General features: G+C 31.5%; 1 protein-coding gene across 2 annotated transcripts in view; it reads right to left on the bottom strand.

Moving 5' to 3' along the window:
• Positions 1-4180: 4180 nt before the first annotated feature.
• LOC148606686 (uncharacterized) overlaps positions 4181-20839 on the bottom strand; it is a 47961-nt gene continuing 31302 nt past the window's right edge. For both annotated transcript variants that reach the window (XM_088544823.1, XM_088544824.1), the window contains exons 3-5: positions 13864-16617; positions 11008-11040; positions 4181-8598 (exon numbers count right to left, since the gene is read on the bottom strand). In XM_088544823.1, the coding sequence (XP_088400949.1) occupies positions 8573-8598; positions 11008-11040; positions 13864-16617 (2813 nt within the window). In that variant the 3' untranslated portion in view covers positions 4181-8572. The remainder of the gene's footprint in view (positions 8599-11007; positions 11041-13863; positions 16618-20839) is intronic.

Here is a 20839-nt window from a genome sequence, read left to right on the forward strand (position 1 = left end):
ATTAATGCATGGAATGATACTCCCACAATCTATGTAAGAGGTTGGAATTCCGTTTCTCCATATCTCAGCGTTAGGATGGCACCAAGTCAGAAAATAGCTTGCCAGACAACCTCTGGTAATGCTAGAGTAATGGAATGACTGGTCATGCTACTGCACCGCATACACATAACATTATGCTATTATTAAACTTGTGTTTTTTATGTTCATGTTAATTTCATATTGGATGCTAACATATAGTGGTATCTGATCAGCTATTGTGAATACGGTGTCTTCCTCGAATGCCAACATTTTATATGTTACCTATTCCTTGAATGCCAACAAAAATATTTCAATAGATGTTTATGTTATAACAACAGAAGTTTTTATAATAATTAAAATGTTTTTATAAGTATTTGACTGTTGAGATAAATTAGTGAAGTTGATTAATGGAACATTTTATACCTTTTTATATGAAAAAAAGCAGATTTTTAAAAAATATGTAAGAATATAATAAAATTGAATTATTAAAAATTTGTAAATAATATAATAAAATTGTAACATTTTTTTTTTGCTTTTATTTAAATAAATGTATAAATCATATACCAAAATATTAAAGAAATTCAGAAATTGAACATCAATAAACATTATTTCAACCTCTGAACTTTGATATTGAAGACTATGATTTATTTCATTCTTTATCATTCTAACGTTTCAACTAATTAATATGAATATATTTATTGTGTAGCAATTACAAATATTTTATTAAATTGAACAAAAACCTCATACTTAGTGCTTAGTACTAGTATTCCTACATAAAGTAGAATGACAGATTGAAATATCCAAGTTATTGGACTACAAAACTGATTCAAAAGTCTATTGTGCTATATATGTACATGTATGATTTTGTGAAGAAATGCTTACGTAGAAACAGCCAAAAAGAAAAAAAAAAGATTTGAACAACTGGAATAACTATCTAAAATATGAACTGAAATAAGTCACCTGTAATTTACCTATCTGTTAATGAGTATGGATATTTTGATAAGCATGGACTTTTGTTGAGATAACCACTAACACCTATTCATTGAACGCCAACAAAATGTTGCAGGTAAATTGTCGGTAGATCAAAGGATGTTGGCATCTGAGGAATAAACCGATAACCACTAACACTTATTCCTTGAACGCCAACAAAATGTTACAGGTAAATTGTCGGTAGATCAAAGGATGTTGACATTCGAGGAATAAACCATCAATGCTAATTGGTTAATACGCTGATTGATAATATATTGCTATTGATTAAGCGGTAAATGTTTTATAATTTAGCCTTAGTTAATTCATAGTCATTCTTAGTACATTTACAGAGTTTCACACGTATGAATTGAAGGACAGAACACGGTGTGACATTGCTACAATTGATCTGTTTTTTGAAATGTTGTCATTTATATCTGCATGCTTTGCTGTTTTGACTGTTATTCTCTGTCTTGTGTGTCTTGTATATGTGTATTGTTGTTTCTGTTATTTATGTCGGTTTTAAAAGTTCATTAGAGCTTGTATTGTAATGTTTTATCTGCACTGACTTTAAGCTTTTAACTTGTATTTGAACTTGAATTTCGTTGTAGGGCAAAATTGCATGACACAATATGCATGTATGCCAATTTATAAATTCTTCATTATTCATGCAATGCATGCAACTGGTAGAATTTTTATCAAAACCTACATATGCGACCTCATTTACATGTACTCGCAGTCTTTAGTTTACATTTTACATTAGGCATCAGCCATTTTATTATGGGAGCTGAAATTTATAAAAGTGATTTCGAATTGTAGAATAACTTCTTTTACTCAGCCATGGGAAAAATATGATTCATTATTCCGATTATTACACAAAATTGTAGATACTACTTGTATGAAAAAAAATAAATACGCAGCCCCCATCCCAGGAGAAGACAATGGCATTTGCTTTGGATGAATATGTTGTTTTACCAGCCCGTCGGACTACACGTAACAATTTTTTCCTACGTCACCAAAGGCAAATACAGGTATAGGAGTTGGATCACTCCGTCCGTTCGTCTGTCCGTCCGTACAACATTTCAGTTTGTCATCGCAACTCCTCTGAAATTCCTGAAACATGGTATGTAGCAAGGATCAACACCATGTAATTGTTCATACTATCAGAATTTTTTTATTCTGTAATTCTCTAATATGCATTGGTATGAAATTTAATATTATCTCATCAGTAGCACAAAATGTGTGCAAATTAATCCAATTTATCAATATTTTAACATGTACATGGTAACACTACACATGTAGACAATTCCTCGCTTACTTCAGTTTTTATACGAAAAATATTATCTCTCCTGTAATATTAAAAAAAAAGCACTAAAACTGAAACCAACAAAAACAATTCAACAAAACAACAGTATGACTTGGCGGAGGAGTAGAGCTTAAAAAAAAGAAATGCCGCTCTAGGAGTTTATTTCAGACCTGTAGTCAGTTTTTTACGAACAAAAATACGATTCAGATTCCATAAGATTACGCAATTAACAAATAAAATTTGTTGAGATTATTTATGTGCTATCTTGTTCATTAACTTGATTCCGCAACTTAATTTTATATGCATGTTATCATTTTTAATGGTGCTGATATATGTGTGCTTTCTATGGTATACGCACAAAAAAGTAAGTAATTTTACTACTGTTTTTTGCATGTTGACATGTTTTTTTTAATTATTTTTACAATAGCAGGTACTTCCGGATTATGGCATTTAGCATTTTCAAAAGGATTGTGTTTTTTTTTTATTTAAGGTACTGTAGATCATACCAAATTATTCTTGTATAAAGTTTCATAGTTTTTTCCAGACACGAGATCACTGCAAAATAGTCTTAATAAAGACAATTTTCATATGGATTCAAAGACTGGTAGATACAATTTCTGCTAAATTTATGTTAAGAACATCTGACATTCTCTCATATTTAAAACAAAAATTAGGAGTCACTTTTTTTTTTCTTGTAATATTAAAAAAAACCCCGAAATTCTTATTTCATTTCTATAGAACATTTTCCCGCCAATCATCTCCCCTTAAAAAAGGCTTCGTACAGTTCATGTTTGTAATTATATCATACATTTTTGAAGTAAAAAAAAAATTTTTGAATAATTTGAACATACTATTTTCACATCAATGTAAACATTACTAATTCATGGAAAATACATGTCTGAATGTATGATTTTGTAAGATGACAGAAAAGAATACTCATTGTAATAAGCATGATCTACCATAGAAGAAAAGGAAGTGTCTTGATATGTTGTTCAATGTAGATCATTTTATACCACTTATTCCGAAAAAGTTAGTCTTAACTCTTTAAATCAATCTCAGTCTGACCTGTCGTGGAATAATATCATAGACATATGTTTTAATGCGATTACAGTTAAATTCTATGAAATGCTTGTGTTGGGCCCTAAATTTTGATACAATTGGGATCAAAACCAAACTTATTTTTATCGATTTGGAACCATGTCAAATTTTATCAAGTTTCAATTTATTGCATGAAAACCATGTGTATATTGACGACAGTGCCATACCATTATACAACCACACATTTTATGCTTTCTATATAAAGAGCTTGGTGACAATGAGACTTAAGGAAGTAGACCAAGGGTAACCGACACAACTCTCACAAATCATTTTACATCAATCTCATGAAAGCATCAAAGTAACTTGGACTGATTTCATTCTGTTTCAAATGAAAATTTGACAAGCTTTGGTGAAATTGAATATAATACAAACATATCACTGATTTCATGAGTTTTTTCCCTAATCCTAGGTCTACCTCCTTATCCTGTGAAGTTATCTTTCTGTGAATACTATATACACTTTTGAAACCATTTTTGTCACCAACATCAATGTGAAATAGCAACTAAGACATGCTGGTGGTCCTTCTATGCATCCACCTTGTGGGCGATTTTCTCAACAGATTTGCCTAAAATTACACAAAATGTTGTTGTCATGGATTTCTTGAACAAGTTTGAAAATCAACACTAACCAATTAATATTTTGAGAGTTATCTACCATGGAAATTGAAATATCTTAAAATTTTGTTTCAGGTAGAGGACATGAAACATCATTCTTCTATTATTTTGCCAGTTCAAATCAAATCTTCAGGCAAAAAAAAAAATATAAAAATAAATAAAATAAAATAAAGCAAACTTGTGAAGCAATGTTTATTAGAGTTAATATATACTTGTTTTCCATCATTTTGTTTCAGCTACATAACATTTTACTAACAATATCACACATGAAAACAAACAACTTGTATCAAAGAAGCATACATAGTTTTAACTGTTCTGAACAAAATAAAATATAATCCTCAACCAAGCTTTTTTTTCAGTTGATTTTGCTACGAGCATTTTCAACTTGTATTAATTTACATTTTAAAAAAATTTAATTAGAAACTCAACTTCCTACTAGCAATTTTTAACAATTAATTAGTATTTTTTAAATCCCTGTCATTTGCTGTCTTAAATAAATTACTATACACCCAATGACTTAAGAAATAAGGAAATCAATAAAAACTTTTGGCAAGGAAGTAACAATTTTCTTTAAATAAGTAAATCTCTGAACAATAACCAGTTTTACTGCATGAAGTGATAGGGTACTTTTTTAATAAGTAAATCAGTACACATCCTTCCAAATAAAAGAAAACTAAAGCTACAATGAGGCACTTACTATGAAAGCACAACATTAATATACCGGATAATATTTGCTAAAGGTGTTTTCAATAAATAGACCTTTAGAGAGAACCTTATGTTAAAATCTTCCCAGAGTTCTATGAAACACTTAAGTAGTTTAAAAAATCCTCCACATGGAGGAAACCTAACAACACAACACAAAAAAAATATAATTTGAAAGTAAGACAGACTTGAAATTTTTTAAGTTAAATAAAAAAAAAAGATAAGACGAAAAAAAAGAAAAAAAGACATATGGAGAAGAAAATGGAAAATAGGGAATACTTCAAAGAGACAATCCTGTAAGACTGTAATAATTAGCCAATGGCAGTCTTAGGGCATTGAATTGTTTAATGAACTGTGAGAAATTTACCTCGCCCATAGTCAGTCTTCCACTGGCCCCCCACTGAATAAACCCCTAGCCAGCCTTCCACTGGCCACCACAAAATCAACCCATAGTCAGCCTTCCACTGGCCACAACTGAATTAACCCAGCCAGCCTTCCACTGGCCACAACTGAATTAACCCAGCCAGCCTTCCACTGGCCACCACAAAATTAACCCAGCCAGCCTTCCACTGGCCACCACAAAATCAACCCATAGTCAGCCTTCCACTGAATCAATTAATTGTAGTTTTTGTTTATATCTGTTGTCATTCTTTTTTTTTGCTGCGGTCATAGAAGGTCATGCTTTCAATTAGATATTCTAAGACATGTAGGCAAATGACTTGACAAATCAAATTCAATTTAGTAAATGCTTTGATCTATCCTTATAGAAGCCCAGTCAACATTAAATAAGAAAAATAATTTGACCACTAAAATATTGTTATGGTCCAGTGAACCTTCCAAAAGCCCTCAAAGATTAATACAAAAATTAGTTAAACACTGAGAAATGCGATACAAAAATAATTTCTCTGTCCGCCAAACCAACATTCACCATCCTAAAACCTGATTCTTACTTTGTAGAATTCAGCCAAAAAAGGGAAAAAACTGCCCAATAATAGTAACAAATCATAAATCCTTTTTGTAGTTGCCACTATTAAAAAAAATTAAAAAAAAAGCTTCCACCCCTGTCATAAGTTTATCAGAAGAACCAGGGACGGATCAAAAGATTTCATAAAGGCCAACTTCTGCTGGAAACTATTTTTTTTTTTTTCAACCAACAACAACAAACCCCTTTTTACATCATCATCAGAAAATCAAATGTAAACAAAGATACAATAGTACTTTGAATAATTGAAAAGTTAATAAATTATATAATTTATAACTACAAAATACAGAGGTTAAAAAAGTAAGTTTAAAGGAAATATTAAAGAAAGCAAACATTAAAAAAATGCATAGAAAATAACTTACATTCATAATTAACAAATAGAAAACAAATAGGACACACTCACATTCATACAGATACCAATATATGTAGCTGAAACAATTCCCTTATCTTCAATCTTTTATATTGTTATTTTATCATTTTTTTGTTTTGGATTTTGCATTTCATAATGTGGACTCATCTGTGTTAGACATCAATTTATTCTTTACCTTGGCAGTGTGTGTTTAATTCAAGGTTTGGGTAATTGTATTCAGAAAGCTTCTCTGCAGCTACATGTATACTGTAATAATCATTATCAGCAAGTTTATCATTTTTCTTTTGTTCTTACTGCCTGATAGTTTTTATCTCGGGATACTACCATAATATTAGAAAAATATTGGCAATTTCCAATAACAACCTTGCATCAAATTGACTGACGTCACCGATAACAAAAATAATACGAGTTTTGAACTTCTCTACAGAACAAAACATCTGGCCCTAGTTGGCTCACTGTGATATTTTCTGTTATTTTGTATTTATCATATTTACTATTGCAACAAATCAAGGACCTCATTTGGTCTTCTGGTTAGAAAATAATTAATCTTACATATTATTGAAAAAATAAAAATGAACACAAATAAGTGAATAAAAGAAGGAAGTAAAAGACATCCAATAACATTAAACATTGCTAAAATTGATCAGTATGTAACGAGAACTGTAACCAACTACTTCTAGAAATCTTTATGAAGACACCTAATATCTTGTCACTCTTTGGAAAGTAGCGTCAAAACTGTTGATACACAGGCCAAAAAAAAAACATGGCTCAGAGGTTATATATTCATTGAAGACATTATTTTTCAACCTCAAAATCAACTTTTGATGACAAAACTTCCCCACAAAATGCCATACTTGAATGAATAAAGGGAGGTAATCAACACTGCTGATGTCCACATGGCAAAATACAAAAACCCATTTTCTTACCAATTTGCTCTTTCATGTGCTAAAAATACGAATACAATAGTAAAATTTAGCCCACACAGGTTGGAAATATAACAATTCAAAACATGAGTCATTTAATTTTCATAACATATAAACTTCTTCAAAGCAAAACAAAAAATGAAACAAAAAGTACAAAATAAAAAAAAAATGTGGTAATGTTGAAACACATTGCTGGACAAAATGCTCTTACAAACAGAAACAAGAAATAAAAAATCCCATTTATAGGTGTCAAGTTTAATTTACCTTGTTTAATTACTGCTAAGTTGTAATGTTAGTCAGACCTGATATGAAATTGATCAACATAAAAAAAAAATGTGAATTCTGACTGTACTCTTTTAATATGTTACTTTTGGGTCTTTCAAATGTACATCTAAAAGTGATTTTGTTCATATAACAACTCAGCTTTTTGTTGATCTAAATCAAAGTTCAATTCATTATAGTGGACTAACAACATGTTAGGTCATATGATATTTCCCACAATTCATTGCATAGAAATACCATAATACATTTCACCACCCATGCAATGACATGGGTAATGTTAACCAATTTTGTTGCACTTATCTATAATTCTGTTTAAAAAAATAAAAACATGATTTATTTCAAGGCAATAGATTGTGCACCAAAACTTCCTCAACATTGAATAATAAAAACCAAAACTTATGCAAAATGTTCACCACCAAAAGTGAAAAATCATCCTTATAACAGTTTTACAAATATTAACTGTCAGATATTCAAATTAAGTTATAAAACTTAAAAAAAAGTTATCAGAGTGTAGATTCACATATTTTGCCAACAAAAAATTTCCTTCAAAATTGGAAATAAGATCTGGCTTGATTTGAATACTCAACACCAAAAAATATTGCAACTTAAGCATACATGATTGAATATAGTTTATTCTGATAGAACTACACTTACAACATTCAGGTCAGAAAAAAAGACTCTGAATTGTAATCATTTCATTTTGTACTTTTATAAATAAAATTTCCCAATAGTCCCTAAGATATAATGAAATCCTTCTTAAGGCAAAATGATATGGAAGCTGAAAATGAGCATGAAATATATGTTTTAGAAAACTTATTTTCTTTCACTAGATTTCAGATTCCTTTGAATGAAAATTGCAAAAAAACCCTTATACATAACATAAAAAAATAAACAGTTGATACAAATTTGAATAGCTATCAAAACCTGTTAAACGTTACATTGATAAATAAATGACATACAGACACTTTTCAGTAGAGCAATTTTAATGAGAAATTTCTTTCCGTCTTCACTAGACCAAAGAAAACAGTTCCCATTTTCTCTGTCATCCAACATCAACAATAAATACAAACTTTACTATTTAAATCTACATAACCCAAGACAAGGAACTGAATCACAAGAAAAAAACAACAACACAATTTATCACTTAGGTTGTTGAAAAAAAAATCTAACCAAACTGCTTATGTCATTAAAAAATGAAAATGGCTGATCTGTTGAAAAAATATTCCCAGAGAAGATAAAGCGATGTCCACTAGCCAGCAGTTCTAAGCACACAGAAATGTTTTTGAGGTTGATCTGTTCCTTGTTATTCATCTAAGCCTTGTACACAGTAACTTCATCTGCAAAAAAGATCAATATTAAAAAGTGAAGATCATTAACTGAAGCTTTCAAAGTTCCTACGCTCTTCTCTGTAACAATATCCAATAAGGAATGGAACAACGTCTTTGCTTTTGTTACTTTGTATGTATTATTTTAGTTACTTATATTCTTTGTTGTGTATGTCCGTTTTCCATGTCTGGTCTTTGTCCCTGGATTACATTATTTTGATTACTGCTAGAACCTTAGTTCCCTTGATTACTCTTTCATGCTTTTTTAATGACTGATGAAAGTGACTAGGGTGCTGTGTTATATATATTTTGATTGCTAAGATTTAAAAAAAAATTCATTTGGCAATAGAAAATTGTTACACATGAGGCAGCCTTGAAAAAAGATAATAGAGGGTCAAAGAACCAAAAAATAAGTTTTAGGTCTAGTAAACTTAAAATAGATTCTCATTCAACCTTTGAGTTTATTTTTTTTTATTTCTTACAAGACATTCCATGTATTTGCTAGCCTAATTTTAGCTATCTGAAGTATGAATACAAATGCATCTTCTAAATCCATAGCCAAGTCAGTTTCACAGAAGAAACGTTTTGTCACCAAGAAATGAAAGATTTGTGTGTTATAGTATCTGCCCATTTTTTTTTTTCATTATTGTCAATTTCTTTTTAAGGTTTAGGAGGGGGGATGAGAATCTACTAATTCACTTTATTTGGCCTAAGTTAACTTGACTGACCTCAACAATGTGATCAGACATGATTTTACAAAGCCAATAAAAGAGTGAAAATAAATGAAATATGAGGTTAACATACAGTAAAAAAGGAGCAAACAAAATGAAAAAGTAGAATTCTGTTCTAAAGCAACTGAAAATCAATCTAACTGTAATATATCAAGATATGTGTGTATTCTTAAATTGACATCAAATATAGATTAATTAAGGTTTCCAGTAAAGTATGGTAGATCTTACAGTGCCTATATGTTTACTATACATCGGACTCGAAAAAACCACACATTTTAGCTCACAATGTACTCAAACTTAGTTTTGAGTTTCATGATATCAATTGGATTTCACTACTAAATCTCCGACTGTTTTTTTATATGAACTCCATAATGAAGGGATGACAAAACAAAGTATAAAATTCTTTATATGGAAGCAAATTCTATGAGAGGTGTTTCTAGATAAAAACAAGAAATATTTACATATCAAAATTTAACGCAAAATACATGTATCTGTTCCATCATTGATTTATTTATTAAATGTGACCCAGACAACATATCATGTTCTGAGCTATTACATTCATGAACTATGTACTCTATCGACTATGTTCATATCATTTTTGTTTTTCTAGAAAGTTATCAAGGGCAAGCCAGTTTTCACAAGATTCTAAAATATTTTGTGACAAACTTCACAAAATATTTCTTACTCAAAACTTTTTATGACTCAGACACTGTTTATCCACATAATGCAAGGGTACAAATTAAATTTCAAGAGCAGAAGATGATGCAATCCTTTTCATAAAAAAATTGTTAGTGTAAATAGTCATAAGCTGTGATGTCACAATACTTTCAGCAAAGATAACATCATAATTCAAGACTAATTTTACACTCATGATTTTTTTGTGAAAAGGATCACTGGACTTTTCAAATTTCAAATCAATGGTCCAATTGAGGAAAACCTTATGGAGGTAGACCCATGGTAAGGGACACGACTTACAAATTATTGAAATGTTTGTATTCAGCACTTTACATCTATCTCATGAAAGCATCAAAGTAACTTGGATTGGTTTTATCTGTTTCAAATAAAAGCTTGATAGGGTTAAAAAAAAATGTGTTTTTACTGTACCCTGTTGAAAAAAAATAGGGTCTTTTCTTTTTTTTCTTTTTTCTTTTTTTTACAACTTTCCCTATGTTGAGAGTCAGAGTAATCATAGTTTAATTCTTAGCTTTGATAGAACACTTGTTTTTCAAATTAAAATCATGGTGTCCATGAAATGTATCCACGAACTCTGTATTATCAAAACAGGGCTATAACAATCGTCTTTTACTTTCAATGGATGCATTCTTTGAAAGATAGACAGGACACTTGACCGGGCATGGAACCAAGACTCGGAGGTCGTCATGCTTGTCTTAAATTAGTAATGGACAAAATGCGGATGAAGCAAAATTTCTGGATTTTTCATTTTCTGCCGATTTTTGCAATAAAAATGTTTTCAGGTCGGTGTTGGAAAATAGGGTTGGTTGGGGTACTGTAAACCACATTTTTCGTCTAGGCTTTGGTGAACTTGAATACGACACAGATATATCACTAATTTCAAGAGTTGCATCCCTTACCCTAGGTCTACCTCCTGAAGTCATCAATAAAGTGTCACTGCAATGTCATACAAATTTCCTTACGAAATACTACAAGCACCAAGCTGCAATAAACTTACTTTTTCTACTTCCTTCTAATGCTTTTTCCCATTCTGAAAAGAATAAAACAAATTTTAAGTAAAATTTTATGTCATACAAATTGCAATGGGTTAAAAGTCATCAAAAACTTTTCTGAATTCATGTATTGTGATTTTAGTCTTTATTTTCTCTGTTTGCCTCGTTTCATTTTTTTCTCTCCTTTTTTTCAGTTTGACATATTTTTAAAGCACTTGAGTTACTTCCCTTGAGAAAATTCTACACATGTCCACATATACCATCTTCACAGTTTAATAAGTAAGAAATATTTGTTTCATATATGCATCAATGACTTTAAGTTATGTACATTTTGTAAGTTCAAAAGAATTGTTTACAATTTCCTTTCGTGATGTCTCAGTGTTTGTACAAGGTACTAGGGACATATCTTCACAGAGAGTATCCCATTTGCACTTTGCACAGTGAAACTTGTCTCAACTGAACCCAGTAGAAACAAGTGATCTGTGGAAACCAGCCATCTTATGATGTTTGAAATAAAGTATTATTATTATTATTTTATTATTAATAATTTTGAACCTATGTCAACCAAACTTGTCTTATCCAAACAAATTTCTCAGTCCAAAAAGGTTTGGTTTAGACAGTATAAAAAAGCAGAGATCCAATTTCAGAATTGTTTCTATTAGCTAAATTTAGCAAGTACTGAAAATCTATACTTGCTAAAGTTAAGTTTATTTCTGGACTTTACCTATATTACATACAGAATTCCACTGGCAAATTTAAGCAAGTGAAAATAATTTCTACTACAAATTGAATTTCAACTTGCATTTAGCAAGTATTTCCCCTTAAATTCAATCACTGAAGAGTTCGGTTTAGACAGGTTTAACTGTACTAAAGGATGTGTTTCCCTTCTTTTTACTGTTGTCGCATACAAATAAATAAGGAGTAATTTGAGAAGTGAAATAGCCATTAATCATGTTATAATATCAGATTATCATGATATTTCAAGGACACATAATAAATGACAATGTAAACAACTAAGAGACAAAAACAAATAATTACTTCGCTTTTGTTAGAATTTTATGCTAGCACAATGCCTATGTATAGTCTTTTTTTGTAAATTCTTTCAGCTTGATATAGAGTTGTTTGCCAGTTTGTGCCTTTAGCTACTAGCCCCACCCTCAAGCCTGATAAAAAATTATCTGGTTAGTGGAAATTCAATGGAAATTTGCATACTTACTGTAAATGAATTATTTTTCATTGAGTACTAATTTTGAAAGTTAAACTGTGAAAAACAATTGCTACATGTATGTACAAGTATACTAGTATTTGCATACTCAATAGACCAGGATAAGCAACTCAAAGTTCAAACTTAACAAAGCTGATTAAAGATAAATACTAAGTGGATTTGATATATAATAACTACAAATGTATTTACTGATATAATTACTGCCTGACAGAGAAGGAAGTTGAATTTCACTAAAACTTGCAGTGGCTGTTCTACATATTGCACATTTACCTGAATCCTATTTTTAAGAGGTATTTCTGTATGTTGGTTTCAATGTGCAATCCAATTACAATCACACTTATTATACCTTACATAATAAAGGATTGATTCTATTGGATGAAATATAATCACGTGATATAGATTAATTTGGATATTTTTTTGGTTTTAATCGAAAAAAAGGTTGAATAACCCCAAGAATTCATGCTATCATTGAATAACCCTATTATTCACCAGTGAATAACTCATCAAAAATACAAGAGCAGGTGAATAACCCATCATTTTTTGTCAGCCCTTTGTTTGTTTGGTATAATAAAACAATTACAGCACTCTAATTCGGTGAATATCCAAAATTGTCAACCTCACTAAGGTTATTCCCCTCGGGCTAAAGCCCTCAGGTAATACCCTGATTTGGGTTGACAATTTTGGATATTCACCTCCTCAAAAGGACCTAATTGTATAATGTACTACACCCATACTGATTGCATAATTTGGTCACTAAATGTAGGATGTTTTAAATTCGGATTAACTTTTTGGATTTCTCCTACTAAGGGTTTCTTTTAATGTCCTTGACTACTATTACAAGTCATGCATGGAAAATCCTTAGATTTGTTTTCATTTGAATAATGCATTTAAAATCAAGAAAGCTGTAACCTGATATGCTGACCAGAAAAGTCACCTGACTTTCAAGGAAAGTAGAATAGTTTAGTTGGACTCTACATGCAGTGGATGAATTGAACAATTTGAAGGTCTCATCTTAATAGATTACAACAATGAGTTAGGGAAATCATTACAGTGCACACTCACTGTTTTAACTTATCTCAAACTTGTAATATACTACATGTACATTTACATGTACATGTTCACATGTACAGGTTTAATAATTTTAACAATACAAATTGGCATCAACCTACATGTACATGGTGAAAGTCTTATTTTTCCTTTCATATACATTCACATATAAACTTTATACCAATCTTAAAACATACTGCCCTAAAATTTTGCAGGGATTGAATTTCAGAAATTTTTCCACTAACTAAGTTTAACAAGCACTGAAAATTTGCACTCGCTAAATTTAAGTTTTTTGGGTTGTATGACATTAAGAATTTCTCTAGCAATTTTAGCAAGTGGAAATAATTTCTACTAGGAAAATTGAATTTCAGCTTGGCATTTAGCAACTATTTCCCCTTAAAATCGATCACTGATTTTGTACATACTTTTTCTTGTTTGTTTTTTTTTCTCTTCCACAGTTTGGTATGGCTGTTGTCACTTGGATGCATTAGCATTTTCATTTCTTTTGAACACGAGTCTACATGTATAAACAAGAAAATACCTTCAACAATATTACAATTGACACAGGGGATTTGGAAAACAAACTTACCTCTATTAAGATATCCAACAGCTTCAGGGAAATTAAACCTTTGATTAGAGCGAACATCTCCTGAATCTTGACGGAAGAAAAGCTGCTTACACTTTGAGTCTTTTGGCAAAGAATTTTTTTCTAAGTCTATCTTATTCCCAATTGAAACAAGAACTATATTATTTGGTTGACTATTAAGCGATTGTTGCTTGGAATTTGATAAATCGGAGTCGTTTGAGATCTGGGCAATGTCAATGACCTGGTTAGGCTCACTAATGAACATGATAGCATTGTCTAAATGAGGATGGTGTGAGTTTTTAAGGTTTGGAAAATTAATATGATCAACAACCCCATTTTTTCCAGCTAGTGGATGGCTTTCCTTATTACTAGTAGCGTCTATCACAGAATTATCAGAAAAACTTTTCCTAGAATTTTTGGAATCTGAAGTTTTTGGAATATTTGGACTATTTTGTACACTAGAAGATGAGCACTTTTGCATGTTTTCGGAATTATTTTCTGTAGCACAAGGTTCATTCTCAGAGTCAAAGAAGAAAGAAATGCCTAGGTTACGTGGGGCCTGACTGACTCGTTTGTCCATGAAAATAACCGATTGTTTCGACTTCTTGGAATTATTTGTAGTCTGTTTTGTGGCTTTTACTTTTTCTATGTTTGTTTCACAAGTCTTTCTGTGGTTTGAAACTTTGTAAGAAGATTCACTACATTTGTCAATTTCATTGAAGTTTTCTGATTTCACATTAACTAGAAGTTCCTGCTTGGCAGGTTCAGAATTGTTCACAGACTTCCAGACTGATGGAGAAGATGTCAATTGACTATGTGCATTATCTGCATCTTTGGGAGCAGAGCTGCCATCTGATACATTGTTTCTATGGTTACTAAGACTAGTTTTATTCTCTTCAAACTTGACAGAATTAGATTCTTTATGAAGTTTACTATCTAATCCAACTTTAGGAAACTCACTATCCAATAGAAGGACCTCTGGTTCACTAATATTAGCAGTAAGAACTTCCTGACTCCCGTATTTTTGTTTTACCAAATTACCATCGCTATCCTTGACATTCTCTGGATGTGAACCAATGGAATGTCTCCTTTCTTTGATCTGTCCCTTCCAATTGGCTGCTTTCAAGTCCATGCTTGCATCTCCTGGATCATCTTCAGTTGTGGAACTTCCAAGAGAAGTAACACTTGGCTTTGGAGAGGCAGCCATTTTTGCATAGGATACTGGAAGTCTTGGGGAAAGACTGTTTTGTCCCCATACTCCCTGTGAAGATGCAGGAAGTGATTTCACTGACTCTATATCACTGTCATCTTGAGCTTTGATAATACTCTGCACTTCAGTTCTGACATCTCCTGTTGAGTTCCTCCTTGCATCACGGAAACCTGGTTGATTAGAACTACCGAGTGCAGGAAATGCAGAAGGACTCAGGTCCCTAGTTCTTTCCCCCTCAACATTTGAGGCAAGTTTATTGAGAGGGGGTGGTGTGACTGACCTTTGTGACTTTCTATATTCCTCCCTTTTCACAGTTTTTTGTTGGATAAGTGTTTCTCTAGTACTAACTGGTTCTTTTACAGGAACCTTTCTTTTCTTTTTACCCACAACTGTGAACTCTGGTTCCTTACGCAGAGGTTCAAAATCGGTAAAGCGATAATCTTCATTTTGCACCAAATCCAACTCATCCAGATATGAAGTTTTGTCTACATTGTTGTTTGTTAAAGCTGACAATGTATTATTTATTGTGTCTTTTGTTCCTTTTGTAGCACTTTTGTCACTCTTGTGTTTTACATTGTTTGTTTGTGGTTTTGGTTTAGAACTAGTAGTTTTTTCTACAGCTAATTCAATGTCACCATTAACCAAACAATTTTCTATATTCGGATTATTAACCCCTTTTCCTTTGGCTTTATTAGACTGGTTCTGTTTCTCCACAGATTTTGAATTTGATTTCTTATCTTTTTTATTTATTTTGTTTGCACCATCTAAACAAGTGTCCATTTTATCAGATAATGTTTCATGAGCCATTTTATCTTCAGACACAGTTCCCATCTCATCAACTGAAATTACTTCATTCTTTTCATCATTCAAATCCTCTTTTTCATCAGCTGTGTCTTTTATAGCAGTATTCCCCATTCTACTTATAGAGTTTTTCAAATGAGGGTCCACATGATTCTGAACACTTTGAGTTTTATAATCAGTAAATTCTGCCTTCTTTGAATTAATTAATGGAGTGGTTTCATCAATATTCTTTGTTTCAATAGCTTCCTCTTTTGAATCTTTCACATCACATTTCTCTTCATTTACTGATTTATTCAGTTTTTTCTCCTTATTTTTCTTGTTTTTCTCATTAGACTTGGTTGTGAAGGTAACGTCATTTGAAATTTGACTGTTTTTCTTTGGCTTGCGCCCATTTTTGTCACTTTCAATGAAATCAAGCAACTCGTCTAATGCTTTATTACCTACATAGTTTTCAACGTCCTCAGCTTTTTTAAAGCTTTCTTGCTTTTGTTTCCTCCTATTTTGCTTCTTTTCAGCTCGACTTTGTTCTTGACTCTGATAATGTGATGGGTCCAAATCACTAATTGGAGTTTGTGCTAATGAATATGGTGTGAAGTCTCTGAGAGTAGCAGGAAATCCAGTGATATTTTTACGTTGAATACTTCCAGAGCCGAATTTTGGCGAACTACGCATCTGCAAGTAACGATCTATAGGATTGCCATTCTCATCATACTCTGAAGTTCTCCTGGTTTTATCATCAAGGTCATCTGAAAATAAAAGTGATCATTTATTCAATTTCAAGTCCTACTGAAATCATTGTTGAAGTAAGAAATTATTGCAGGCATTTATCACTATTAAACCTACTTAAAAGTTGATTAAAAATGTGTGTGACTTTATACCTAATGACTGTGCAGTGATTAAATTTCTGCCAGATTTTTCCTGCCATTTTCATATTTCTCTAAGAAACAATACTCCTTCAACATAATTTTAATCTAAAAGTATCCCTCCACTGTCTTGGGTAAAATTATGATTTACACAATTTTACTAAGCTATAATGTTGAAAATCTTAATTTTACTATTTCCAGTGGAGAAAAAAAATTTACAGTGAAAGTTCTACTGTTAGTGGAGTACCAATTTTCATGGTTTTTGTGGGTAAACAAGAATACAAAATTTGGTTCCCAACGAAAAGGAGATACCCATTCATGTGCATACTGAAAACATCAAAACCACGAATTCAAGAATCCACAAACTTGTGTATCTTTCCTAATCTATGAAAATTGGTATCATGAATTAAAGTACCTTCACAGTAGTTCTTAAAACTAAGGATAACCTATATGTACATACTCGCATAAGATGAACTGAATTTACAGTATTTCAAATAGTTACGATTCACGTGTATTACTTTTGTGTACATCTGATGGATTAAAATCTATTGTACATTTTCGTTTTCAATAAAAAAACCTTGCAGTTTCATTTGATATTAGTGTTTGTGGTTTAACTGAACCAAATTATACAAAAACAAGACCCCTCCCAAAAAAAAAATCAATTTTGGTTAACAAAGTAAAAATAGTAGTTTCAGAAGAGCCATGTTTGATTTTAAGTATTCATATCAAGATAAATTCTAGCTTACTAATCAAATGGTGAAATTACCAAAACACTATACATTCACATACACCTATATTGTCAACAAAACAGGTTACTTAAACTTCAACAGAATTCAAACTTGGCAACACCACTCACTTTATAAGATCTCTTTGATGTCAAAGGTGTACCAAACTCTATAGGTATAATGTACATTGCCATATGAAAGTTTTAAATCAATTCAATTATACCAGAAATCATTAAATATGTGTGTCACAATACATTATAACATCATAAGTAGATACATGTACATAATCATGTTAATATCAGACAAAAGGTGATTGGTGCATATCCAACAAAATTCACTTCTATTTCTTATACTGAATCAGGTAGAGACCATACAACCACCAACATTTTTTCATCTGGTTCTTGCACTTTTGAGATAAAAAATTACACTGATTTTACGATAATATCCTATTGTTCTTAATCGACTTGGCTGATTAATGTGGGAGACTAATGCAAATGTTTTCTCCAAAAATACAGCTCTACATGCACAAAGAACAACAGAAATCTAAAAGTAAAGGGTACATGTATGTAGATGATAACAGCATTGATTGTTCTGTGGGTTTTCTACACCATTAATCACCTCTACAATAAGCAGTAATTGAATTTTATATGGACTCAGATACTTCAGGATTTTTATTCTAAAAAAAAAATGTAATGATTTCAACTTGATAGAGAAATCATCCAAGTTGCAACAGTATAAAACCTATTCCAAATGCAAATGAGGAATCTATTACTTAAACTTGAATTATTTTCTGCAGTTACATTCAAATCACTTCAATGAATAACCTGTTATACTTCTTGTATTGGAATTTCTCCATGTATTCAAACACATTAAAGTTATGCAATCTCTTGTTTGTTGCACTAGAGGATTTTTTTTGGTAGAAAATATTGGGCATTTGTGGAACATTAAGTGACACCCCGCCATGCAAAGGTGAAAAAAGGGGGATGGCAAAATGTTCAAAATGGCCTAACTTAAAAACTGATGAAAACTGAACTTAACCTGTATTTTATGGTACTTAACTTACATTGTGAAGATTAAAATAAAATTGTTAATCTATGATCAAGTCGTCTGGAAATCATCAAGGGACGAACAGCAGACCGAAAGAGGAGACATGCAACTTTTTGGAGGTTATCACAGGAATACCAGGCCATTTCATGTGGTGGGGTATAAACAAGTACTTTTAAAAGATAGCCAATGCGTATTCTGGCTTTGTTCATACCAAATCTCAATAAGATTGAACTGTGGGATCACTGTAATAGGTTTCCCTTTTCAATTATTTCATTGATTCAACAAGTAAACTATTTCCAATTTTTCAATATATAAAAGATTATTCAATATATTAAAGTGATCGAAAGTATTCTAGACATCAATGCCCCAAATGGAGCCTTAAATTTCACAGTTGCTCAATGAAATGAGAGGTTGTAAGAGGTTGCCATGGTTAAGCATCATGGATGTCATGTGATGTCAAAGTGAACTCAATACCAACTGTGCAGTCTTCATAACTAATATTCCAGTGCAAAGGCCTGAAATACATTTATCAGAAATTTTTATATAGTGATTGTTGGCCTGTAGTAGGAAATTTTACAGGCCCACCTCTAATTTAACGAGCCTTGGGCCTCGGACTACTGTTTAATAATGAAGACTGACTGCGTCAGAAAAAAGTAACTACATGTTGTACCACCAATCACAACTTTAGGTTGGTTTAAAAAAAACAACTTGAAATATCAAAATACTCTCAGTAAAATGATACAAAAATACTTCAACCTTGGCCTTCAAATTTTGACCTGAAGTTAAACACTAGTTTTCACCCAGCTGACAAAATAAGGTGAACATCCTGTCTACTCAAGGCTTACGGGGGAAAAATAAGGGGGAAAAATAGTCCGCTGACTATTATTTTAACCTATCCCCATCCTTGCTGGAGGATAGAAAATCTTTGATTAATTTTGAAATTCCTTTAAGGTTTCAAATGTAAATCAATTTTTGGCTAATTATATGTTAACACCATGAATGTAGGTTTAATTCAGTATTTTTCAAGACACTTAGATCTATGAAAATACCACAGAAATTTGTACTCAAATGTTTGAATTTCCCATATGACAGGACTAAAATATCCAATGATACCATATCAATTCTTTTAAAGTTTACAATGGGTTTTAAAAATAGGTAAATATCTGTCACGATTTTAATAAGTCAAAGGTACTCAACAAAATCCTGAATTTCTTATTGATTACTAATCAAAATCATTGGAAAAACCTCCCATGCAGGATATTGTGTTACACAACATATTTTCAAGAAAATCATCACGTTTCGTTTTAGTTTCCTTTTCATCAAGTTTAATTTAACTATGTGGTCAGGTGCCCAAAGGTAAAGAAAAAGCTACATGTACAAGTAGACTCACATATGGAATGATGAAGAAATGTCTAAAATATCCAATTTTCTTAAAATATAATCCCCCCCCCCCCCAAAAAAAAAAAAAAAAAAAAAAAAGTTTAGGCCTTGAATCTATTTTCTATAGGATTCAGTTTATTATCTACATTTCAGTTTTTGGTATTTTTTTAAGCAGAAGCTTAAGTTTTGTTCTAGTTACTAGAGGCTTGTTCAGCTCACTGGCCTACCTACTCCCAATGGCATATAAATTTCATCACATACCATTGCATCCTTCAGTTAATGTGATACTGATAAAGACTGCCTTTCATTTTCTTCTTTTCTTGATGTCACATTCACATGCGTTAACATGATCATAAAACTACATTTGTAATATCATATTATAAGAAAACGAAACTATTTGTCACAGTACAGTGGTCTTCGTTTCCCTATGTCAAACCATGTTGATATGTTGATATTCACTGAAAGTCAAAATCATTGTACATGAAGTTCCACTGAATTCTGACACATACTTATACATTAACTGCCATAACCTTTGTGACTAGTCCATATAAAGTGCCATTATTCCACGTGTAACCGGTAGAAACTAGCAAATTATCACCAGCACATTTATTTTTAACTTTTCTGATGATCACACAACAGATACTTAGTCACATGATAAAATGCACTGTAAACTGTAAACAAACAAATGAACAGACAGGAAAAAGTACAGGGGAAAAATCAATTCCTCAGTAATCTAAAACCAAGTCAATACTGTAGTTTCCCCAAAATAAAAAATCAATCAGTTCTATCATACATTTAGGCAAAATAAAAGTACATAAGTTTCCTACTTACAACACACTACAAACTAGCAAGAGTTTAATCCTGAATTATCTAAACCATGTCCTGATGTATCTTATCAGTCACAATGTTTTACTAACTCAATGAACCACCACCAAGCCAGGTGAAAAGTTGAT

The sequence above is a fragment of the Perna viridis genome, chromosome 9 (genome assembly GCF_037379345.1).
Source record: "Perna viridis isolate PV_CMFRI_1.1 ecotype Kerala chromosome 9, ASM3737934v1, whole genome shotgun sequence".
NCBI lineage: Eukaryota > Metazoa > Mollusca > Bivalvia > Mytilida > Mytilidae > Perna > Perna viridis.